The sequence below is a fragment of the Ammospiza caudacuta genome, chromosome 3 (genome assembly GCF_027887145.1).
Source record: "Ammospiza caudacuta isolate bAmmCau1 chromosome 3, bAmmCau1.pri, whole genome shotgun sequence".
NCBI classification, from domain to species: domain Eukaryota; kingdom Metazoa; phylum Chordata; class Aves; order Passeriformes; family Passerellidae; genus Ammospiza; species Ammospiza caudacuta.
In genome coordinates this window covers 71,277,242-71,302,861 of record NC_080595.1, presented here as the reverse complement: position 1 = coordinate 71,302,861, position 25,620 = coordinate 71,277,242, and the positions used below count along the sequence as shown (strand labels likewise).

The following is a 25,620-nucleotide window of genomic DNA, read 5'->3' as shown; positions in this document are numbered from 1 at the left end:
AGCTAGGCAGAACACAGACTGAACCTGTTCAGTGTGTGCAGATATTTTTAAATGATCTGTTAACCAGAAATGTGGAAACTCAGGCTGTTGTTGATGACAAATATTCAACTTTAAAAATTCTGAGAATTCCTAGTTTCACAGTTCAGAGATGTGTGCTTTGGAATACAAGCATTTTATGGCATCTTTTCTGTATTTAAGGCGTGTTAGAAGAAAATAAGATAGAGACAACTACCTGCATTAATCAGTTTTGAAAATGGGACTTAGTCTTAAACCTGCATGTAAATTTCTTCATATATGATGTCTCCTATTATAGCTCAGAGAAACTTTATGAGTTAGTTTGGAAGCAGAGCACAGCTGAAACAGAAACAGTGGCACACTGTGGGGAACATGGTATAGCTGCCATTGTACAGAGCATTCCTGCCCTTCCAACAGTGACCTCAGTGTTGCATGTGCTATTACTGAAGTGAGTATGCAGGACAAGATGAACTTCTGTCTCATTGGAAATACCTCCATCATCCTGGGAGAGGTTCCTTAGTTTTTTGAGAATGTGCTGTTGCTGGTGGTGCTCCAGGAGGAACATTTTTGAGTGCCACTTTTGTCTGAAAATCAATTTGAAGAGAAGCAAAAATGTCCCAAATTTGCAATAGCTGAGCAGCTGACCAGCAGAGAAGAGAGGAACCTCACAAGACTGCATTGGTGGTGGGTGGGTGGTTCCTCTGCAAGGACTGTCACAGCTCCTGGCCTCAGGCTTCCAGCTGGGAACTTCACCACACCTTTGAGCATGGCTAATCCCAGGACCTGTGCATGCCATGCTGCCTGCCACTCCCAGCAGGGAGATGTCTGTGCCTCAGTGTGCCCGAGTTGCCAGCAATAGCAAACAGAGCTCCAAGCAAAATCCATCAGTGTTTTTGGAGCACTGTTGTTTTGAAGAAGGCAGCTTCCTTCCAAAACCCAAGTGAGAAAACAGCATCTGAGACAGGGTGAGCCAAGGGCAATATGTTGTCATATAATATTCCTATTCTTTTTACCCATCTATTTATTTATTTGAATGAAGAGACACAAACTGTAAGTTTGACTGAAACAGAGGAGTCCTCTCTGCAACGTCCATGTCCAAAGAACAATGAAACAGGACAATGTGCAAAAATCTTCCTGCCAAAAGGTGAACTCCCAGATCTGATGTGGATCTGGAACTAAAACCCAATTACTAGGAATGACCAAAACCCAACCCTGGCTTTGATGGATTTTATTGCAGTAACTCCACCAAGCCCAGTAGGGAGTATTGAGAATCCTGGCCCAAAACAAGCATCAGTAACTAGTAACTCTGACATTTTGTCTAAGACCTTGTATCCAGTTAGAATGCATGGTTATATCAATTTATGGGTTTATAACTCATACTTTTCCATCTCTTAAGACAATGGATTTACATGGCATATTTCACAGACAGGAAGATGATTTTTCTCACCAAAGAGATGTGTGCAGTATGTAGAGGTCACTGAATATACAACTAAATTACATTTCCGTTCAGGGTGGTATTAGAATGGCACCAGATAGCAGAGCAGGTTTAGTTCAGAAAATGAATGATGCTTTATGTAATCAAATCTGCAAGGGAGATTTGGCAAGGAGGATGCATACAGACAAACTATTGCTGAGTCTGGACATGGCATTAAAAACGTTGGTTCTCAAGTTGTAGAGGATCACTAAAAACCAGCAGGAGAGGAAAAGGGCAGATCACCTCTATTTATTGAAATCAGAGCCAGTACTAGCAGAGACACAGACTCCCGTACTCAGTAGTCAAAACTCCTATTTATGCATAGGAGTTAGTGCTGCTGTCTTTGTGGTCTTATGGCTACTTATGCATGCAGGGATCAGTGCTGCAGTGCAAGGTCTAGCCTCACTTAAGTGAATTTTTTAGGGAAAGGCAGTGAAGGCACATTGTTGTCCTGGAGAACTGAGTCCTACTCCAGCAGGAGTGGTGCTCCTAGCAGCAGGCCCTTCTCAGGCTGAAGAGGTGTGCTGATTGATTTGCACACATGTGAGCAGTCGTCCAGCCACCTAAAATGACATTTTCATGTGTTATATCACCAGAATGTCTTCCTCAGGGAGGAACATTCCTCCCACTCCTTCCAAACCCAACATTTTTTATCAATCAGCTTAATTATACTCTAACCACAATTTTGAAGTTTCGTTCTCTAAAGCTCAGATTATGTTCTCCAGGTGATTCCAACAAAATACACCATATAAAACCAATGGGTAATCCTGCAGAAGTATGTCTCTCCTATTTCCCAAGACTGGGGACCATTATTAACATCAGACCAGTCTTTGCCAGCTCACACACAGCATTCCCAGTCCTGCACTGGTCACATTTTTTATCTCTGCAATGTGAAGAGAAAAGGCACATTTCAAATGAATGCTGTGTGTTCCCCTTGCAGTACCAGAAGAAGAATGGATGTGCTAGTCCTCTGGACTTCCTCACTTCTTACAGGCTGGAGAGGGAATGGGGTGTCTTTGGGCTGCAAGAGAAAACTGACCCTGGAATGGCCTCAGACAGCCGGCACTGCTCATTATTATCCCTCTGAAAGGCTGCCAGGAGAGGTTTAGCAGCCTCCACCCTTGGAGGTTTTCCAGATCCAAACAGACAGAGCCATGAGTAAATGATCTCAGAAGGAACCCTGCATGAGCTGGGCTTGGACTAGAGACCTCCTGGGCCCTCTTCCAGCCTCAGCTACCTTCTGATTCTGTGAAAGAAACTATGTTTTGATGGGATACAGAAGAGACTTCAGAGAAACCTGTGTGCTATGTTCATAAGATTTCAAGGGGAAACACAAGCTTCAGTCTGCCCTGCCACGCAGCAGAGTAACATAATGAAATGGTCTGCTGCATCCACTTGTCACCCAGGTACTGCCTGACCTTCATCTTGAGGTATGTGACAAAGTGATTGTGCTAAAGTAAAGCGGTTTTTCAGTGTTTTACATATAAATGCTCAAGAATTTGGAGGGGCAGTTCTGGCTGCATTTGTAACCACCGAGGGCACGTGGTGCTCCAAGTCCGGGAGCCAAACAGAAATGCTTGGACTGGATTTGATTCCCTACTCCCACTGCTGCTTCAGGCCACGCGTGGCTGCAGTGTCAGTGTGGTCTTTGGCAGCCTCCCCTAGTAGCTCTTGGGCTTCAGGACGTGCCTGAGCAAGGACAAATGGGAAAGAAAAACACTTACCAGGGCACCACCAACACCACTGCTGCAGCTCTGGAGCTTTTGTCTTACCCTGGAGACCCTCACTTGTTAGCTTAAAAATCAAACACATCCCCTTGATACTATTAAGGGGGAGGGAATTTGGAGATTTGAACTATCTTGTCCTTAAATGCCATGACACAGCAATAAGACAAGGTGCATACTTCAGGGAAAAGTACATTATAGTTTGGGCTTTCCCATGGAAAGAAAGAGTGCTGAATATGTAGCAGCATTTTAGCACTTTATAGCATCTCCTTCCCTCTTTAGAGTGCAGGTAGTGATTGTGAATTTTTCATGCAATGATTTTCTAGGCAAAATGCATTAGAAATTTTGAAGAACTCTGCTTTCTCCATCTCAGAAAATACATGTATTTGGGGCTCTGCCCTTCAGATTTCAGAAATTCCTGCAATATAGATTTAAAGACAAGTTAAAAATAACACTGCATTTCCAGCAGCAAGACTTTAAGAATCAGATGTCACCCTACCCGACCTCAATTAAGTCTGGCTGAATCAGCTGGATGGGATCAAGCAGGGTGTGAAAATCTGTATTCTAGCAGTGGGCAGAGAAACGAAGGCCAGTTGGAAATTTCAGTGTGAAGCTGGTTCAGTATGAAGAGGAGAATTTCAAGTGTGAATGCCTGTATGTGTTCCTGCATGTGCTGGGGAAAGTTGGCTTGGCAAGGGAGACAGAGGAGAGCTTTGTGTTCAGTGCTTCCTCTGACACAGCTCAGCCTGTTCCCTATCTCCCAGTTTCACTTCTGAATGTGCAGGAACATGCGGTGGCTCCTTGTTCCCACCATCTTCATCATCCCTTATACTCAACAGGTAAGTCCATTAAAAAAAAGAAAAAGATTTTTCCCTTTCCTCACCTTGTCCCGGTTAAAAGTTTTTATTTGCTTTATGACAAATTAAATTTCAGAGAAGTAAATTCCTCATAAAGAATAAGGAGCCATTCCCTACTCCTCAGTAAATTTCATTTGCAGCTTATTTGCTGCATTGGTTATGTTTTGGTAATTTTTTTTCTCTCTGTGCATTGGTATGCCTTAGTGGGAAGAAAAAAGTGTTAGGGAAGCTTAAATTGTCACTGATAGCTTTTTCTAAAGGTATTTGTGTCAAAGGCCAATTTCATTACTTACTTACCTAATTTTGAAAATCTACTTTATGTGTATACAGTGTGTTTTTCCTTTACAATTAAGATAAATGTCAACAGAATTTTCAAATGGCTGTCTGCCTCCCCTTTCTGCCTATTTAAAGCTAGTCTAAGATAATCAAACATTAGTGATAATACATTGCCTATTTTGATATTTGCTTATTTATGCCATACTGAACCTTGTTCAATCTTTAAAACATGGGAAAACAAACAAAACATGAAGGGTTCTTACACAGTGGTCTCATTTTCTGATCTGCCTATAGGATCAGGAAAAGTTTGCAAGGGGTTTGTGTGATGTGAATAGCTTTGGTATAGAAACCTGGGTAAGCACAAATTAGAAAAATATTTAATTTGTAAACTGTACAAGCAAACTTTACATTTTCATTGTAACTTAATAGATATGTGAAGATTTTTCACGTCAGCTGAAGTTCTCAGTAATTCCACAGTTAAAACTGTCAGATATTCACCTGATGGTGTTTTTCTTACTTTCTAAGGACTTTTTTGTCTCCCACCTTTCAGCAGACATCTCTCCCTAAAAAAAGGAGAGAAAACTCCCCTAAGTAGAAGTCAGTAGGTTTAAAGCATGTTTCAATTTAACAAATTAAACATATTGGTTGAAGCTCATAAGATTACTTCCTGCTACACATACCCATTTTGAAACATGATACCTGGTTCAAGCCACATAACCTCATATTGCTGGCATATGGCCAAATTCCTGATTATAATAATAACAAAAATAATAACAATAATATTCTTCTTCTAAAGAAAGAAGCAGCAAGGAACTGTTTCCTAAAGCAAATGCATTGTCTTAAACACTGCTAAATGTACAGAAACCTGCTTGTCTTGTTTCCAGAACAATTCTTTAAGAACCCTTATATTCCAATGCACACATTCATCAAATTAACATTATGGTTTATAAGAAAGGCTTAGCTGCCCTAAAAAGTGTACTTGAGTTAATTGTTTCTGTATTATTGCTGAATTTAGGTAGAAAGGATTAGAAGAAATCCTTTAACAAATGACACATTTATGAAACTATCTTCTTCATACTGCATGAAATACCCCATGACATTGTTTAACATCCATCTACTATGTGAATTGCTTATGTAAATTAATATCTAGCTTAAAAATCATTCAGCCAAAGGAACTTGAAAGCTACTATTTTGGAGCTTCATTAGTGGCTGCAGATTAAGATATCATAAGTATAGTTGTAAATGACCATGAAAAATGGAAATTAGGGGTAGAAAAAAGGCTTTTAAAAGGTCATTTACTACTGCATTCAATTAAGCCAGCTCAATTATGCAGCAAGAGCTTTCCTGGGCTATGACATATGAAATGCTGAATTCTGCAGAGACTTCCAGTTTGGAAATTAAGCAGCAAGGAACCCCAGCTGAATGAACCCTTTCCCTCAGCATCTCTGCTGGAGGTGATTTCTACACCAGTAGACCCTTGCAGTTTGCAGGAACAGACAGAAACTGATAGGCTGGACTTCACATGCCCAGAAAAAAAATATAGGATATATGTTCTGGGCATTTTTTTGCAAGCTTGATGGTGATACTGGCACCTGATGAGGGGCTTGGTCTTCTTTCCCTTTTGCTCTTTGGGCAGTCAGAGCTGTGTGATGAGAGTGGTTTCCAGGCCCTGTGCTGTTTAGTGGCCAAGTGCTGTGCAAGCCCCCACTTAACTACAGAACCGGTCATCCATGGAGAGTAACTATACCACAATCTGCATTTCTGCTGAAATCAGCAGCATGAAAACATTGAATGCTAAGATCTAAACTGCTAGGTTTTAGGTTGTAGTTCTTAAAAAATGCAGATAGACTATAGCTATCTCAAATAGATCCTTTCACACTGTGCTAACTTAATCTGCCCCAATACCTCACAAAAATAAGCCCATCAAGAATTAGTTTGTCCTTCCTTTACTTAAAAGAAAAGAATAAAAAAAGAAAAAAAGAGAAAAAGACATGAATTCTGAGACAGAATGTGTAAACCAGTAAATTCTGGCTAGATCTTAGCTTCCTGCTGCTGATACAAATCTCTTTAATGAGATGTGTTTTTGCTCTGTAAGCTCTGGATTCAATGAAGGCTTAGTCATGCAAATAAATGCACTCTTAGAAAGTGACCTATTAAACTCAGTACAGCTACTTGCCTACCTTACTAGGATTAATTTTTTGCATCTAGCACAAGAGCATTTGTAAATATTATAATGCTCCTTCCCAAGCATCTACTCAAATTTTGGAGCAAAAGTAACATTGAAAAGAGGTTCCCTTTTTTATAGGGGTCTTGCCATCAGAACTGGCACACAGGACTGTGGCTGGCTATAAAACACTGTGAGGAATCAAAAGCTAATTAATTTGATAGAAGGTTTCTAGGAAGAAATACTTAACCACTAAAACCACCATCTACTTTAGAATACTTTTTAAAAAACTTCTGTTCAGTTTTGCTCTATAGAAGGCAAAGGAAAAACCAGTGAACTGTGTTTTGTACAAGCAGTAGGCCAGGCTCACTGGTGGAACACCTCAGTGTACCACACTGATGAAAATGGTCCTCTGCCTTCTACCTATACCTCATAGCCTCTCTCACCCTTTGATCTTGTGAAATGAGAAATGTTGAGCATTTTCATGCAACTAGTCAGTTTTTTCCATCTTGACTTCATTTTATGCTATTCCAGCTACAGATACTGCATTCAGTGCTCAAAATAGCCCACTCTGTGTAAGTTTTTCCACAGCCCACCAGAGCAGCCTGGAGATAAACCTTCAGAAACGGGTGAAGCCCAGCGTAAGGAGGTTTGCCGCTGGCCGTGCCGCTGCCCGCCGGTGCCAGCCTGCACCCCCGGGGTCAGCCTGGTGAAGGACGGCTGTGGCTGCTGTAAGGTCTGTGCCAAGCAGGCAGGAGAGCCCTGCAATGAAGCAGATGTCTGTGATCCCCACAAAGGGCTCTACTGTGACTACTCGGAAGACGAGCCTAGGTATGAAACAGGCGTGTGTGCATGTAAGTTGCTCCTTCATGTTCCCTTCTTGAAATCCAAGAGGGTGGGGATCACCAGGTGAATGGTTTTGGAGGAAAACTCTGCTTGCAGGTGCTGCATAGCTCTGTGCTAAAGAATTCATCCTAATTTAGTCCTCCAACTGCTCAGTCAGAGAATCTGAGAGTAGGGCTGGGACTGTGTTTCAACTTACCTGCATTAGTGAAACCAGGTCATTGCGCACAAGCCTGTTATTGGCAGGCATATTGATGTCCGATTTACAAAGCTGTGGATGTCATAAAGACTGACCACATTTTAGCACCCTGTTTAGCAAGACCCACATGCTCTTCCCATGTTAGTAACTGCTGTTCACCATTTGCAGATCTGGTAGCTGTAGGATGTGAGCTCAATGGAGTTTATTACACCAACGGGCAGACCTTTCAGCCCAACCGGCTTTACAAGTGCCTGTGTGTCGGTGGTACGATCGGATGTACCCCTGCATTCACACCAAGATTAGCAGGAAGCCCCTGCGCCAGGGTACCAGGCAGAAGGAAGCCAGGACAATCCAGCTGTGGCCTGGGACAGCACAAGCAACTTCAATCAACCAACTACAGGCTGATGTCAGGTGAGCCTGACTACACTGGTAAACTTTTCTGCACATGAGCCTTTCTGCCTTTAGTGTCCCTGGCTCCAGCAGCCAGGCAGGCAGCACACTGGCGCTTGCCCAATTCTTGCTCAAGGCTTTTGCAAGAGTGACTGTTGTGTCCCACTTACCCCTCTTACTCTCAGGTCACAGACTCATTTCTCTAAACCTAATAAATGTGAAAGGCAGAAAGGCTTTTGGCTTCTGTCACCAGGGAATTGGCCAAAGCATCTTTCTGCAGAGGTCTGCAGCTCATCGGATCAGCCCAATTAGGGATGCTGCTGGACAGCCATTTTGCAGCCTGGGAACTGCCCCACTTTTTCCTACTTTGTGGTGTCAGCCACTCTTGGCTTTCACATACATATATTAACAAAACACAGGTCTCTTCTTTCAATAGAAAGCAGAAAATGATAAAAATTGCCTTAGTGCCTTTCCTGCATTCACAAATTTTGGTCACTGCAAGAACAATACCCGCCCCAGTTCTTTATTCAGTCTGATCAAAAGCATTCATCAGCTTGTCCCTGCAGCTCTGCCAGGGTCAGTGGATATTCCCATTAAGTCCATTCTTGCTCTGCAGCTAGCACTAGTTCTCTTTTGCCCTCTAAGGCAGCGCCATTGCCAGAAGCAGCTATGCCAGCCCTTCCCTGGCCACAGCTGCTATGCTTGTGCCATCTCCTTCCCTGGGCATGTGCAACTTTCCATGGTGAGAGTCATCTTTGTTACAGCTAATGCAGGTACCAGAAAGCAGAGCCATTTATTTGGTGGCAGACTGAATCAGCATCATGGATCAATGAAATAAAAGGATTGCAACACTTATCAGAAAAACTTTATCAAAGGCTGCTGAGTAGATGCACATCAATCAATCTGCAGGTAAATAGACCTGCTTACAAAATGAAGTCCAGTTTGGACAACTTCTCACATGTAAGCAGTGGTCACACAAGTAAGGCAAATAAAAAAAAAAATCAACCTTACTTCAAATCATGATTCTGGAATTTGGATCAGCTGTACAGCATAGTCTTCAGAGCAGACACCCAGCTGGCAAAGCACACTTTCTGTTGGGCTCAGTTCAGGGACCCAACACCCTGTCCCTGTGGTGGCTGTACGATGCTGCTCTTTGGGAGCCTTCTGAAGAAAAACACCAGGAAATTTTTTTCCAAGTAAAGTCTTCCCCCTCCCAGTCCAGCAGAATTATCTTGTCAACTTGTCCATAAATTTAATGGATGGCTCAATGGGCTAATATGTATTTTGAAAAGTCCCTTTTCTGTTAGACTGGATAGTAAGTGCTAAGTTTCATTTTACTCCTCTTGCTTTGTTTTCTGGCTTTCTATTCAATTTGATTTACCTAATTCAGATACACAGAGAAGTAACTAGGTCATACTTTAAAAAATGTAACAAGTATAAACAACCATTTAACTTCCTTTTATTTGTTGCAGATCTGTGACAGGCTTTTAAAATGCTTACTTCAATGAAATCTTTAAATTGCTGTCTACTTTCTAAGTAGACAGCAGTTCTGGTAATTCCAGGTAATTCTGCATGTGCCCTTATACAAATGCACAGATTCCACACAGATTTTCTGTAGAATTTTTCCATTGCAATTTTGTTTCATTTTAAAGTATACTCCACCTAATCCAGCCCTCGGGCTTTTTAGTGGTATCAAAAAGTGATTGGATAATTTTATTCTTCAATACAAAACCTAAAGTCTTATTAATATCTACAAAGACACAAATATTAATGTTCTCAGCAGCCTTTATAAACTATGCTTGGCCTAAAATAAAAGAAAAATGTGGACATTTCATAAGAATTCCACAATTAGCTCTTTTCACACAACATTTCCATCACATGAAACTGGAAGGTCATATAATACATGCAATTTCATAGTCTTTGGTAGGATCTGAGTATCCAGTATCACCAAAGTGTAACTGCAGCTCAGCTGAATTTTGTATAAATGTTATTTATGTCTCATTTCTAGGTTTACCTACAGAAGTACCTTCATGAACAGAAATCAAATTGTTATCCTTGTATTTTCAATTCAAACTTTTGGGGCTGCATAAATAAAATATTGCTGTCTTAGCTTACAGAAGCTTACCACTAGTTTTGAAGAAAAAGTGCCTCATACAGGCAACTCCCTGGACACCCTGTTCCAGGACCTGTGGCATAGGCATATCCAGCAGAGTGACCAACGACAACAGAAAATGTGAAATGAAGAAAGAAAAGAGATTATGCTTCATCCAGCCTTGTTTGACCAATATGTTGAAGAAAATAAAGGTATTTTCTAGCATAAAATTAGTTCCTAATAGAAAATGAAAATATTGGAACTAATGGAAAAATGGATGCATTAGCAAGTACTAATAAAACATTAACTTCTTTCTTTTTTATGGGTTCTAAAATAACTCTTCTATGTTTTCTACCATTAATGTTCGTGTTTCAATAGCAAACTATAGATGTGCAATTTCAAACAAAAGAATGTAATGTCCTGAAATATAAGTGCTGCTAATGCTATACTGATGCACAGTCACTCTGAAAGTATCTCCTGTTTGTTGACTGACAAAGGAAAAAACAGACAGCTTTCAGACTGAGTAACTTCCAAGATATTTCTAAGTAAATGTTGCAACTTTTTCTTACATGATCTGCAATTAATGTTCAGGGTTTTCTTTGTTTTAATATTAAAGATTCCAAAGGGAAAAACATGCCAACCAACTTTCCAGCTTCCAACAGCAGAGAAGCTAGTTTTTTCTGGATGCTCAACCACTCAAAGATATAAACTGACTTTCTGTGGAGTGTGTTTGGACAAGAGGTGCTGCATCCCTAATAAGTCCAAAATGATCACTGTACAGTTTGAGTGTCCCAACGAAGGCTTCTTCAGGTGGAAGATGATGTGGATAACATCGTGTGTGTGCCAGAGGATTTGCAGTGCTCCAGGAGATATATTTTCCCAACTCAAACTCCTATGACAAATTACACCATTGACTTCAACACAAGGAGTGCAACATTCACACCCTGAAGAGTCAGCACAACTCCCTGCCACAGCAGTGTTTATCATGAAACTACAGAAGTGAATATTCACTCATTTATTAAATAGCACCTGTAAAACACCAGAGGGCATCTTTTTAAATGTAACTGTTTTTACATGAGGAGATACATTCCTGAGGATGTATCTGACACTAGCAGTGCTCAAACAAGAACTCTTGGTGACGGTGAAAGGTACAGCAAGAGGGCTTCATACCCCACTGTAACAAGCTTTTGCCTACAAATACAAATAGATGCTCCAACCTCTTGGGAAAAAATTGCCCTGTAATACTTCATCTATCATTCTTCATTCTTAAATTAATATTTTCTGCTATACATCTGAAATAGTAAAACACATCAATGCTGAAACATTGAAACAGAAGTTGCCAACTTCAATCTCAGACTGCTTTTTGCAACAGACAGTCTTTCTCTAGTGTCATGGATATAAATGCTGGATGTGCAAAGGAACAAGTAAGTGGGCAACTGCAGATAACAGACGCAAGACTTAAGAAAATTTATAGTTTCAGTACATTTTCTTAAAAATGCTCTCAACAAATGTTATCACAATACTTTATTGAATACTTCTGGGCTTACACATTCAAAATTGTGCTTACTTACATATCCACTCCAACTGCACTAGAAGGACTTCAAATTTCAAGAAATCAATCCATTCTGATCTGTACCAGCTCACTAGCAAGCAACTGGAAATAGCTGTACATTCTATTTTGGAAAAATTCTCACTGTAATATAAAAAGCTGCTTGATACCCCAATAATTATAAATATTAAAACATGTATTTTACTTGCATTCTTTCAAGGCTATAAGTGTTTTTCTCCAAATGGTATTAACTTCATCATAAGTGCATGTTTTGCTCAGAGGTATTCTGTATTATCTCATTATCAAGTGCAACTCAGCATTCATTAATATGAATCATTAAAATATGAATTAATATTCCAAGCATAATACTTGAAACAAAATTTATTTTTTAAAATTTTCTGTTATTGCTGATTTTGGTATTAACTGAGAATCCTCTAATATAGTTAACTACAACACAGGAGCAGAAATACCAAAATGAGAAACATAGCTTAGAGCATTCTGAAATGTCTGCTGCAAAGTGTAAGAAAGCAGTTTCATTAGAGACTTGCTTTCACCTTTGAAAAGACTACATGGGCTTTTCTTCTCTTCGTAGTTGCTTGTTAAAAACTAAATCTAGCAATGGTAATCCTTCCTTGAAGCAACACCAACCTTTAGTTTACTGGAAGTTGAAAGTCTGAGAAAATAATTACATTTTTGGCTGCTACATGCAACCTCTCCTCCTATTCTTCACAGTATATTGTGTGTCAATTTACTCCACAGTTAGGATTAGTGTCCTTACTGATACCAGCCACAATTAGGTGCCTTCAAATCTTTCTCACAGGCATGGCTCGCCACTTAATGACCACTCTTGAGGAAAGGAAGCTGTTCTGCTGGTCCCACTTTGGAATTACAATAGCCAGGCATGTTGGAAGTCATTCTGGTTAACTGAAGTGGCTGGATGTTTAGGGAAAGTGCTTGTTTGTTGTTATTGTTTTTAAAATCAGTTCTTCCTTCTTTAAACAGCTATCTTCAGTCTTGAAGCATCTATTCTAGGCCCACCCTTTGTAGCATCCAATTCATTGTACTCTTCTATTAGGTCAGACAAAGAGGATACAGCTTCTGAAAAACAGCTTTGCTCCATCCCATCTATTTGCAGATAATGGTGAAGGTGAGCCTAAGAGGATTAGAAAAAAAAAAAAAAAAATCAGTGTTATCCTTTTCTTGGTATTTGATTGCTTTGGCTCAGTAAATACCAGTTAGCCTGTACTGAAGGGGGGGGGGGGGGGAGTGCAAGCAGTGTTGAAATGGCACTTAGAAATTTATATCACGACATCCCTTGTTTAAAACACTCTGCAAGTTTGGTAACAATCCCCTAGTGAATCACAGTCGATATTACTGACTTCCTAAAATCCATCTTTTCATATTGTGTTCTTGGGTACACCAGACCAGCCGTGGATTGGGTTTACATGGCAGGGTTTTGGCAGCAGGGGAGTGCAGGGCTGCAGGGGTGGCTTTTATGAAAAGATAACAGGAGCTGCCCCCATGCTGAACAGAAGCATCCCAGCCAGCTCCACTGTGGACCTGCCACTGGCCACAGCTGAGCCCACTAGTGATGCTGGCAATGCCTCTGTGACAGCTGGGGGGGTAAAAATGCTGCACAACAGCTGTGACAGAAGACTCAATAAAATGTGAGAGAAACAGTCCTGCAGACACTAAGATCAGCAAAAAAGGAACAGAATTCTGAGGCTGGGAAGAAGGTAGTGGAGTGGGGGTGAAGGTGTTTTCATTTTTTTTTTTTTTATTTTTTGCCATCCTACTCTACTTTTATTGGCAATAAATTAAACTAATTTTCCAAACGCCAAGTCTGTTTAGCCCATGACAATAACTGGTGGTTGTTCTCCCTGTCTTGATCTTGACCCACCAGTTTTTCACTGTACTTTTCTCCTGTCCTGCTAAGGAACTGAAGTGAGAGAAAGCTCGGTGGACTACAAGGTTTAGATTAGATATTTGGAAGAAATTCTTTACTGTGCACTGGAACAAGTTGCCCAAAGAACCTGTGGATGCTCCATCCCTGCAAGTGTTCTTGGCCAGGTTGGATGGGGCTTTGAGTCACCTGGTCACACAAATAAAACCCTTGGGCTGTTAATTACAAACAGCCTGTTCACAACACTAAGATCTGGGTTTCAATAATGCAAGATGCTAGTGATTAGTGACTATGGACATTATAATGATAAGAATTGTACCTTTTTCTTGTAGAGCTTCATAAATCTGTCTTTGAGTTCAATGAAAGTCGGTTTTACACAGGTGTTGTTTGCTAAAGCCAGAAGGGAATGGGAATGACCCACAGGAGGTACTGAACACAAACCAGTTTTCCAGCCCTCTTGATTCCAGGAGACAAAGTGCAGAGAAGGCTTCAACCTGTGATAAAAAAATGTCATTAACTAAGAAATATAAAGAACACAAAAGCTAACAATTAACAGTTTCAACTAACAGTCTGAAAGATTAACACTTAAGCACTCAGGATTAAGGAGGACAGTTTTAACTATCACTGTGAATAAGATATTTTAGACTTCAGACTAAACCACTTTGTCTCTATGTTAAATTTAAATTGAAAACATCAATTGTGTTATGTTAATTTAATGCATCAGGATTTGAAAAGTGAAGTTACAAGTACCTGTTTCTATAAAAGGGATTGGAAGCACTCTGAGATTTAATAAAGGGGCAGATTAATAGAGGGTAATCAGTCTACCTGTAGTTTTGAAACAAGTAAAATACTTTAGATTCCCAGAAATTTTCCCCATGCACCCCTGTCTGCCTATAAATTCCATTTTGCCTGCCTTTCCTGTTACATCTATGTAGCTCAATACTGTTAAAGAAAATGGGTGTTAACACAACACAGAGTTGTTAAAATAAAGATTATTTCCTACCTATGTGAAAGTAACCATGGAAAGAGAAGGGCCTTCTGTTCAGCAAAAACAAACTTCTACTACACAACTCATTACTCCAACATCCTTTGCTGTTGGGAGACCCCTGAAAGGGTGGACTTTGCTTTTTTTTGCAATTTTGAGGAAGACAGGAGTAGCAGCTCCCTTTATTTGAAAATCCAGGAATAACTTTTTTTCACACATTACATAAGTTAGTTATGTTTTCTTCCCTTCTGTTACATGGCTTTGCAAGGGTCTTCAGGGTGAGAGAGATAGATGAGAATCTTCCTTCATGATCAGAAGGCTGGATTTATTAATTTATGATATATAATACATTATGACTATACTAATAGGAATAAAGAGAAAAGTTCAGAAGCTGCTAAGCTAAGAATAGAATAGGAATAGAATACAAGGGAGCTCTCTGTGAATCTGTCCCAGAGAGCTTGGCCCTGATTGAACGTTAATTGTTCCATGTTTACATGGGCCAATCACAGGTGCACCTGCTACATTCCACAGCAGCAGATAACAATTGTTTACATTCCTCTTCTGGGGCCTCAGCTTCCCAGAAGAGGAAAAATCCCAAAGAAAGCATTTTTATGAAAAAATGTTGGTGACACCTTTCTAAAATTAAGAAAAGGAAGTCGGAGTAAACTGATTTGGTATTGAAACTGTTCAAATGAAAAGCTGGAATGCTCTGGACAACTGCCAATTTCTGTACAAATCCCATGACTACTCTGTGTGGCATTACAAACCTTTCAATATTTCTGCGAAGGTCTGAAACCTGCACATTTCCTCGAACAAGAAGTGCACAGGCCAGGTAGAGGCTGTGCTTTGGATCTGCTTGTATTAGTTGATGATCTCTGCTAAACGCATCTGAGAACATCTGATCCAACCTGGGTGAAAAGAAAACAGTTATCTACTCTTACTAAAGTAGGATACAAAGGTTCTTCAGAATGCCCCCCTTCAGGGTTTAAAAGTTCATAAAATCCTGGATAAAGGTACATTTAACCCACAATCATAAATGATAGGAAAGATTCAAACCTTTAAATGTACATATGTTGGTGATAGAGTTTTTAAAAACACACTAGATCCGTTTTTTCCTCAACCACAAGTTACAAGCTGCTGTTGAAACAGAGAAGCTGCCTTTATAAAGGCAATTTGAGGCCAATGGTTACAAAGTCTAAAAATTATGTAAAGAGATTTAACTACTTGGGGTTCTGGTTATGTGGCAATTTGAGTGGACAATCTCACTGGGAAGGATCTGACAAGGGATATCAAAGTGCTGACCCTTACAGAACTGATTATCTGCCTGTTACACTTCATTATTTAAAAGGATCAATGAGTCATAGAACTGTATTAATTTTGATTAATGATTTGGGAAAAGACAGGCTATATCTACTTGCCTAGTCTACTTATTCTAATTTTATCACACATGACTACTTTAAAAGATGACACTGCAGATCATATTCTTTCATTCTTTACTTCCGTAACCAAGTTTCACTGTACGGTGGGATACCAAAGATGGTGTTCTGTGGACTCACAACATCTAAGCTATTCTTTCCACTTGTTCCAAATACTGTACATTTATAATCTCTATTTCTTTTTTTCTTATATCATCTCTGCCACAACCTGCTGATTACAAAAAAAATAAATGGGACAAAAATATTGTCTGTTCCCACTTCATTCTGAAACATCTTTGACCACCTCCTCATAGTCAGCTACCTTCCCCCCAGCCCTATACCATATCCTCAGTGTATGTTCTCAACAGATCTGACTGTCACAACTTGGAAAATAAGTGTGGTCCTGCCCTCTTCTCCACTTTGCATAATTCCATCACTTACCCTTAGCTGTCTCTACCACTATTTGTCTCTATCTCACTCTTGCTGACTGAACACAATCCACCAAACCCAGTAAAATCTATTTTTACTTGTAATTTTTCTGCTATGTCAATGGGATAAATATCTCACAAAATTTGACACATCAGCTTATCATTACAACAAGATGTTAAATAGGCCCACTGCCCTCACTGCATCTCCAGACTGAAGTAAGATAAATACTGAAGTATTTCCCCAAAGAGCCTAGTTAATCCCTTGTTTGTCTTTAGAGTATTTTGTCAGTCAACTGCAAGCTGTTACTCAAAAAAACTTGTGGTGTGGGTTCTAAGTAATACATTTTCCCAACAGAAACACTTCCAGCAGAGATTAAAAGCATGTCAAGTTTACTGGCTCAACCATTACATAAAAAAGGGACAGCAGATGTTCCATAAATCAGCGGGACAAATTTGAAAATGTGGCAGATATACAAGTTTCAGAACTTCCACCCTTAGTTTGGCTACAGAATAGAATTTTTAGATGAAAAGTATGAAAAAAATCAGAAATTAAGGTTTAAATGTGAAACTCCAATAATATTTTTTCTTACCTTCTAGATGGAACATTAACATCTGCCAGCGTATACAGAGGAGTCAAGCTTGAAACCAAATAATGAAGTCGAGGAAATGGAACCAAATTCATGCTGATTTCATTAAGATCCGTGTTTAGGGAACCTTCAAATCTAGCAGAGCTGAAAAATTAACAAATTGCTATGAAACTGATACAAACTAAGTGCATCACTTCTATAACAAAGTGAAATCTATTTTCCAGCTGTTCTATACAATAAAACTGTAAAACAACACAGCATTCAAGCAAGTGTTTGAGTATTATCACAAAACTTGCACATCTGTCAGTAACAGTGCTATGTCTTACTTCTACTTCTCATTAAAGAAGAGTAAGTTACCAAGAGTGATTCCTTCTTTCCCAATTGGAGTCTTTAACATTGATTTATTATCATTAATAATGTTTAATACCACTTAATACTGGTTAATTAATACCAGCTGGTTAATACCAGTGAATTATTACCACTTTTACTAAACAGGCCACAGTAAAACACATGTGACTTAGCATTCCTGACAAGCTGTTTAAAAGAAAAACAGACCAACCAGAAGTATAAAGTATATTTCTGGCAGCAATAGACAGTTTATGAGCACAAATGATCCGACAATATTTACAAAATAATGCCTAGAAAGGCAAACCTCTGTGGGTTACATTAGGCACTTGTAAAAGACAATTTCCTTCTGCCCATAAACTTACCTCAGGTTTAAGATTACCATGGCTAAAGCAGCACCACTACAATCTGAATACTTCCAAGTACTTTAGCATTCAGTAACCACTTATAAAGAGAAGACTCATATTGTAATATGAGTAATGAATGTAATTAATACTACTCAAGTTGATGCAGGCCTGCATATTTACAGCACCCAGCACCTCCAGCAATCCTACTTTGCTACAGAGGAATAACCTGTAACTTTACCTGGTCAGGTTCAGCAGCAAGTTGGCTACGATGTTATTCATTGCATCGAATGGCTTCTCAGGTACTCTTTTTGCACTGCCTGCACTTGATGTTACCAAGCTGTTTTGCTTCACAGCTGATCCTAACTTCCCAGAATTGATCATCTGATGAATTTTATTAACTATCTCAAACAGAGACTTTAAAAGAGAGGAAAAAAAAAACCACAGAAGTAGTCTTGAGTACAGAACTTTGAAATTCAGTACCACACATTTCATTTCTAATAATCTTGAAAGCTCAGACACTGTAATGTTAGGTTAAAGATTATACCTTGATACATCTAAGTCCAACTTTTGAGCAATTCCAGTTGATTGAATTGTTTCTAAGTCTGTGCCTTACATATCACAAATATATACACAGCTTGACTCAGAAGTTTGAATTTTATTCAATTATTCAAAATGCTTATGAAAATTTAAAAAGCAGTTTTAGAAGAGAACACCTGTGAAGCAAAAAATGTAGTTTCTAACTAAATTTCATTTTCTGTTGTTTTTTCATAAACAAACAGCAAGACAGCCACTGAAGCTAGATTCAAATGAGTCTAGCACTTTGCAAGGTCACGTATATCTATGATGCCCATATCACTAATCAGCACAGTTAAGCTTGTTGGAATCTGGAGAGATCAGAGGTCCTTGAAGCACCATACTAATACCATGCACAAATTGATTGTTACAAGAATTGAAGACGCTATCTCAGTAAATAGAAGCTTTTCACTGTTTATCTTGAAATAGACATGATAAAATTTACTCTACCTTAGTTTGAAGGAGCAGAGCAACTTTTTAGTGATACCCATGTTCATTTCAAAAGCTTGCAAGTGACTTAGAAGTTACATGATTACTTAAAAACTGAAATTATGCTTTCAGATATTTTGTACGCAAATCAGTACTGAAATGGAAGAGACATTTCCACATTCTAATAAAAAAAATTACATAAATAGTATATTATTTCTTACTTCATTCTCTATTGGTAGCACACAGTCTGCATGTTCATTAAGTTCCTTCATAGCCAGAACACTGTTATATGGAGAAGTAATAACATCATCTTCACCAGAGGGATAAACTGAAGTAACAAATCTATATACTTCTGGGAATTCCTCCTCAAGCAAGTTTAGTACAAAAGTTCCAAGACCAGATCCTGTCCCTAATTATGAATGAAGACAGAATGAGAGAAGACAGGTTCCCCACATTATCTTTGGCTCTACGACTAATGTAGGAAACATACAACTTTTCAATTATATATATTAATGAATATTTTCTGAAGCATTTGGCAGACAGTAGAGGGTACTCAAATGTAATTAAGGCAGGAAGGTTTGTCCCAGACAGGAAATTAATTATGTAATAAAATTATTTTCCACAGTATGTCAGTCAGAATGAAGAATACAGTCTCAAAAATTTCTGCAAGCCAAAATGCCCTATGATGTAACAAACACTTTTCTGACCTAGTATTTCTACTTCTTATTTTGAATTCTTTAATTTGAATTATGAAACACAACGTTTGCTTAAAAGCATTGAACTGCCCCAAACAATACTATTTTCATTTTAGGGTTTCTTTATGAAATTTTCTCATTCTTCAGTAAAAACAGAACTGCCTCTTCCCCCCAGCAGACAGGCTTTTTTCCTCATTAACACTAAGCACACAGCCCTGAGTTCAAAACAGAACTGAACTGTCGTCTGTTTCTGAATATTCAGCTACATTCTCAGTGACAGACAATTTAATCTATGAACAAGACAGCAGTTTTCAGAATAACAGAAACAGTACCTCCAGGGTATCCGAAATTAAGCCACAAAAAAGGCCTTTGACAAAATCCTTGCTTCATATTTAGAGCTATTTTCTGTGTCTTTTTCCACATCATAACCAGTTGTAATACATGCTACTCTCAGATTTCTGGGGTAGGAAGGCTTAATGGCAATGCAATAATGACAAAACTTATACCAAAAAGGATTCTTCCTTTTGGCTTATTAACTAACTAGATCAGATTCAAGAAAATTATGAGGAGGAAAACAGAAAAACAAAGTTTTTCCAAAGTTAAGCAACATTAGAAGTCTCCTTCAAAGCCTTTTGGAAAACTCTTTCCCCACAATTAAAACGATTATGACAATGCTGTCAGTGTTCAGAGGTCACTGACCCTTCTTCTGATCAGTAATACCTCAGTGTTTGTCTTTGGTACCTGTCTTGACCTACTCACTGCCTCATGTTTAGAATTTTAGCTGCATTTTTGTTCTGGGTAGCACATCAGAGCTCCTCAATGCTCTAATATAACTAGTGATAAATAATTACAGGTCCACTTAATTGTACTATGTTAATTTTTTAAATCTTCATTCTGAATGATGTAGATTACTATACTGATTTTATTTTCAAGATCCATGTATTTTCTTTTTTCATTTGTGGCTACTGTAGTCATACTCCCCATAAAAAGATTACTTACCACCTCCCATGGAATGAATTATAAAGAAACACTGTAGACAGTCACAATGTTCAGCAGTTTTTCTCAGCTTTTCCATTATGCTTTCCCGGTACTGACAGCCATATATCTTATGACCCACAGCCCTAAGGATATGAAAAGTACTTTAAAACCTCCCCCTAAAAAATCAAACTTTAAATTTTAAATTCTTTTATGTGACATTTTAGAGTTTAGGGTCCAAAGCTGGGTGCAACACCTCATCTGTGAGAGTTTCTAAGTTGTGACTACATATGAGCATATGGGAGTCAGGACACGGTCTTAAACTGGAGGATGCAAACAGGTCTAAGTTCACAACTTTGGAGTATACACTTATTATTCTGTACTGAAAAGGAAATGAACTCCCATGCTGGATAATCCAATAGTAGTAATGAAAGCTACGTAGTCCTTAACAATAAAGATATCCCTATGTAAGAAATGTACAGATAATCTTTCGAGTACTATGCAAGTCAGTTGCTACTAGTAACAAAAAACCTCAAACAGCTCATTTTCAACACACTTGTCTGCTAGATGGTAAAGTTGGTATATAGTAAAGATTGCTTTACTCTCCATATTGCACTCTTTTTTGGTACATTTGCTGGTGATTCACTTTCCAATCTGTAGTGCACTGAACATTATTAGAGCACCTTAAGGTCTCTGTGAAAATTTGGAATTCATTATGTTAACCAATCTTTTTCAGAATTTTTCTTTTGGTAATGTAGTTTATATGCAGGAAGTCAGACTCCGCTTAGAAATCAGAAGTACATTTGTTCAGATATCTCATTTCCACAGTAGCTGCACAGTCTCAAGTTAGATTATAGCTTCGACTAAGCAATGAAAGCAGCTGAATGCCAAAGAAACAAATATAAAAAGCATGCTCTTTTGTAAAGAAAATAAAAAAAGAAGAAGAAAAAAGAGAAAAACTGATATATCAGCAGAATTATTCTTCTGTAAAAGCATTTTCAAAGCCCTCCTCCAGGCAAGAGTGACTCCAAGTTTGCTGGTAAAATGCTGCAGCTCTCCAGGTGCAGAACGAAAGCTACGGTTTTCATTCCCCCTTTCAAATGCCATCTAATTAGTTGCTAAGAAATGTGTTCTAAAGAGGTTCTCACCAGTTGTTTCCTGAACCAGAAACATCTGTGATAAGCTGCTTGCTATCAAACACATCCCTCAATGGTCCCTGTAGAATTTCATTTACCACACCCTCCTCCATGTCAATCAACAGCGCCTTCAAGAATGGAAAGAATTTAAATTCAGTCAGTAAGCAAACCACCCTTAAAATAATCACACAAAGAAATATGAAATTATTGACAATACCAAAGGAATTCTGTTTTCATTCTGCTCCACAGAAACCTTTTCCCACCCTAGTTGTTAACTAGGAGACCAACTAGACTCACCTTAGCTGATTTGCTAGTTGTTTGATAGGACTGCATTTCAGATAAAATTTTGTTAAAATTTTATAATGTTTTGTCCCACTGCTTAGGAATAAAAAAATTAAAACATTTTTATGTTTCAAGTTTCCTTGCTTCTTAATCATTTAAAGTGGCTCAAAGAAACCCAACCCTTAGTTAATAATATCTGCAATAATTTTATTAAAATTCCAATATGAGTTACTCAACAAGACTGGCAGCAAACTGTACTTACTGCATTAATAAAAGTTAATATTAGAAATCTAACTTTCAAAGCAATACTTATACCTGCATGCAATTTTAAGAACTTCATGAGAATTCCCACACAGTTGGGCATAAATATTCAAAGTAAAAACAGTGACCTTTATAGATTGCCTTACTCGTGCTTTTAAAGAGCAGATTTTTCCTCTGTAAATATCAGGACCATTATCACCACTTCTGAAAATAAAAAAACCCAGAAAAATCAAAGATCATATTTGCAGGATAAAATATATACTACAATAAAATTTTATCGCTTATATATTGTGTTTGGAGGACTATGACAATGCAAACAAACAGAAACACCCTGAACATGCTGCTAATAGCTTATAATTCCTGAAAGTAATGCAATTACAGGACATGAACTCAACCAGAGTTATCCTAAACATTACTTCAAGAAGCTGAAAGATAAGCATAGAAGTTTACTCTCAGATACAGCCTCTGCTTAGTAGCAATGCTACAAGCACTGCCAGAACTGGAAAGGATTCTCTTTTATCAGCATGTGATACCTGTATCCACATCAAACAATGGAAAAAAGCTACCCCTGAGCTTTTCAGTGGGAGAGGTACAACACTGTGCTTGTGCTCCAGGTGTGAAAGCTCTGTAACTGCACCAGCACAGTGCTGGGCTTGACTTATTCTGCTTATTATGATTTACCAGTTCAGAAATCCTGCTGGTAACATAGCTAAATCCTCCTTCTTTCCCAGGATTGGTTGTACTGAGCCAACATAGCAGACTATACATGATGTTACAATTTTCCCACTCAAATGATGAGACAGTATAGTTTGGTCTGGCCAAACTATATTCAGCACAAGGAGAGGAAAAAATGCAGGGATACTGGAACACTGATCTTATTTCCTCTTCCATTACTTACCTAATCTGGGAGCTGGCCAAGGCTAAATTTAAAGTATCTCTTAAGACCATACTACATTTAGCCACCATTATAGTCACAAAACATCAGCTAAAATTCAGCACCGATGTTCTGAGCCTACTGAGTCCCATCAAGGACAAGGGGAAGAGAGTACAGGGCTGCACTAGATTAGTCAAGAATTTTCCAATTTGTCACTCAAACATGGTCTCTATGTGAGCAGCTCTCAGCAGCCTCCAATACCGATGTGATTCCTCTAGCCTACACAACACCTGCAGGACACTATAGCACCAGTAAATCCTCCTAGAGAATTTCTCTTCAGGGACTAACACAATTCAAAGAGGAAAGAAAACCAACCCCAAAACAATGTTTATTTTTCTGATCTACCATGTAATCTCATGAACTGGTTGATAAACACTTACCTTGTATCTACATTCCTAAAGAAACTGCTTAAGGCTTCATCATAAATTCCTTTCTGAAAGGAAACAACACAAAATGTGTAATGTCAAAAATTCTCAGTGTTTTTTCATGGAATAATTTAAGTTGGCAGGGACCTCTGAAAGATACCTGTCAAACTTCACAACTTGGAACTGAGTGAACATCTCTGTAGAACCCAGCTAGTTCTAGTCATCTCCAAAAAGAACATTTCATTGAAATATCAGCTTGTTATTAAAAACTGAGAGAATATAACTAAGAAATTAATTTTTCAGCACAAGATTAAGCAACTGTAGTAGTCTACTGAAGATCCCAATGCAATGATTAAATTGAAGAGCTGCTCTTCAGCTGACTCAGTTCATCACTGATACAACTCTCAGTTCATCCTGAGTTCCAAGCCTGTGATACCAATGCCCATGGAGTCCTGCAAAGAGGACAGCCCAATCACAATGATTCCTGAACTCCCTGCCAAGGGTTCAAAGGGTTGAATGGCAATTACTTACCCCAACATAAAACTAAAGAGATCTGACAAGTTTAAATACCTTAAGTGCTTTATAGTCACAGCAAGAAGAGTGTGATTTTGTTCAGGGTACTCAGCACAATCCCATGCCCTCCTCATGTTGCTATTTTGGTCAGTAAAACTGTACAGCAAGCCATGGCATAAGCCAACATGGAAAACAATGGTGGGCTTTGGGGGTGTCCTCTTTTGCTTTACTGCCAGTGGCAAAGTAGCAGCACTGAACAGCCCTCACCGTGTTGTTAACAGCCTCAGACCTGCTAATGCCTGGCTGTAGGCAGACACACTGAGCTTTCAGGGTGCAAATGCTGAAGAAAGCTGGCCAGAATTAGTGATCACAGAATATTCTGAGTTGGAAGGGATCCAGAAGGAACACACAGTCCAACTCAGCCCTTCAAAAGACACCCCAAGAGTCACACCATGTGCCTGACAGTGTTGTCCAAATGCTTTTTGGGCTCTGACAGTCTTGGTGCCGGGGAGTCTGCTCCAGTGGCCAACCACTCCCTGGGTGAAGAACCTTTTTCTAATATGTAACTTAAATGTTCCCTGACACAACTTCAGGCCATTCCTTCGGGTCCTGTCACTGGTCATGACAGAGATCAGTGTCTGTCCCTCCTCTTCCTGTCAGGAGAACATTGCAGACTGCCATGAGACCCTCAGTCTCCCCCAGGCTGAACAGACCAAGTGACCTCAGCTGCTCCTCATATGGCTTCACCTTAAGACATTTCACTATCCTCGTGGTCCTTCTCTGGACGTTCTCCAACAGTTGATGTGGTTTTTACATTATGGCACCCAAAACTGCCCCCAGCACTGGAGGTGAGGCCGCCCCAGCTCAGAGCAGAGCGGGACAATCCCCTCCCTTGCCCGGCTGGCCCTGCTGAGCCTGATGCCCCCAGGACAGGGCTGGCCCTCCTGGCTGCCAGGGCACTGCTGACTCATGTTCCACTTGCCATTGACCAGGATCCCCAGGTCCCTTTCCACAGCACTGCTTCCCAGCCTCTCATTCTCCAGTCTGTCCGTACATCCAGCGTTATCCCATCACAGATGCAGGATGCGCTAATCCCCGTTAAACTTCTCACGGCTGGGTGACTGCCCACCCGGATTTAACGGGGTCCCTTGAGAGTTAAGAGCTAACCTTACGTTTTGTTTTCATGATTAGTGAAACGGCACAAGAAGCCGGGGGTGGTTGTGCCCACAGTGAAGCGCCCTTGGTTTAAGCAAACAAACCCAGCGCTCTGCAGCCACAGCGACGGAGGCGGGCGGCAGCGAGGGCGGCTCGCCCGGGCCGGCGGGGCAGCGGCGCCCTTACCTTGTTGACGGCGGCGTGTTCCCGCAGCGCCAGGTCCCAGAAACGGCATCCCACCTGGTTCCCGCACTGTCCCACTGCAAAGGGGAGAGACACGGCTCAGGCACAGGGAGGGGCCGGCGGGAGGCCCGGGCGCCACAACCCCCTTACCCTGCACCACCACCGACTGGGTCATGGCACAGCCGCCGGCGCAGGCCGCTTTCGAAATCGGCGCCCGGAAGTCGCGCCCCCAAAGTTCCTGCGGTGGAACGTCCCAACCGGCGCTTCAGCTGCGGGCGCTCGCCGGCTGCCGGCCGCGAGTGGAACGTGCCATTAGGGAGCGGGGGGACAGCACGGGGGTGTGGTGAGGTTTTCATACACTCGGAGGGTCTGAGGGGGACGTGAGAGGGGCTGCGGGGTCTCGGCTGAGGCCCAGATACAGGAGGCCTGACAAAAACCCAAAATAAAGTCTCTGTACAAGAGAACAAAAGTATTTCCATGCGCTACAGTTCATTATCCTTTATGGATAAAATGTTGCAATAATAAA

The 25,620-nt window shown here is 39.9% G+C and overlaps 2 protein-coding genes across 2 annotated transcripts; one reads left to right on the top strand and one right to left on the bottom strand.

The window, feature by feature from the left end:
* The first annotated feature begins 4,001 nt into the window (after positions 1-4,001).
* CCN6 (cellular communication network factor 6) lies at positions 4,002-10,932 on the top strand. Its single transcript, XM_058801494.1, has 6 exons — positions 4,002-4,052; positions 5,983-6,083; positions 7,102-7,364; positions 7,721-7,963; positions 10,053-10,246; positions 10,651-10,932. The coding sequence occupies exons 1-6, from the start codon at positions 4,002-4,004 to the stop codon at positions 10,930-10,932; spliced, it is 1,134 nt and encodes a 377-aa protein (XP_058657477.1).
* A 249-nt stretch (positions 10,933-11,181) lies between these two features.
* TUBE1 (tubulin epsilon 1) lies at positions 11,182-25,269 on the bottom strand. Its single transcript, XM_058802176.1, has 12 exons — positions 25,245-25,269; positions 25,098-25,171; positions 23,259-23,311; positions 22,091-22,148; positions 21,414-21,529; positions 20,290-20,411; positions 18,817-19,004; positions 17,832-18,007; positions 16,905-17,045; positions 15,239-15,379; positions 13,806-13,980; positions 11,182-12,736 (listed from the first exon to the last, which is right to left on the bottom strand). The coding sequence occupies exons 1-12, from the start codon at positions 25,267-25,269 to the stop codon at positions 12,578-12,580; spliced, it is 1,428 nt and encodes a 475-aa protein (XP_058658159.1). The 3' UTR covers positions 11,182-12,577.
* Between the last annotated feature and the right edge of the window lie 351 nt (positions 25,270-25,620).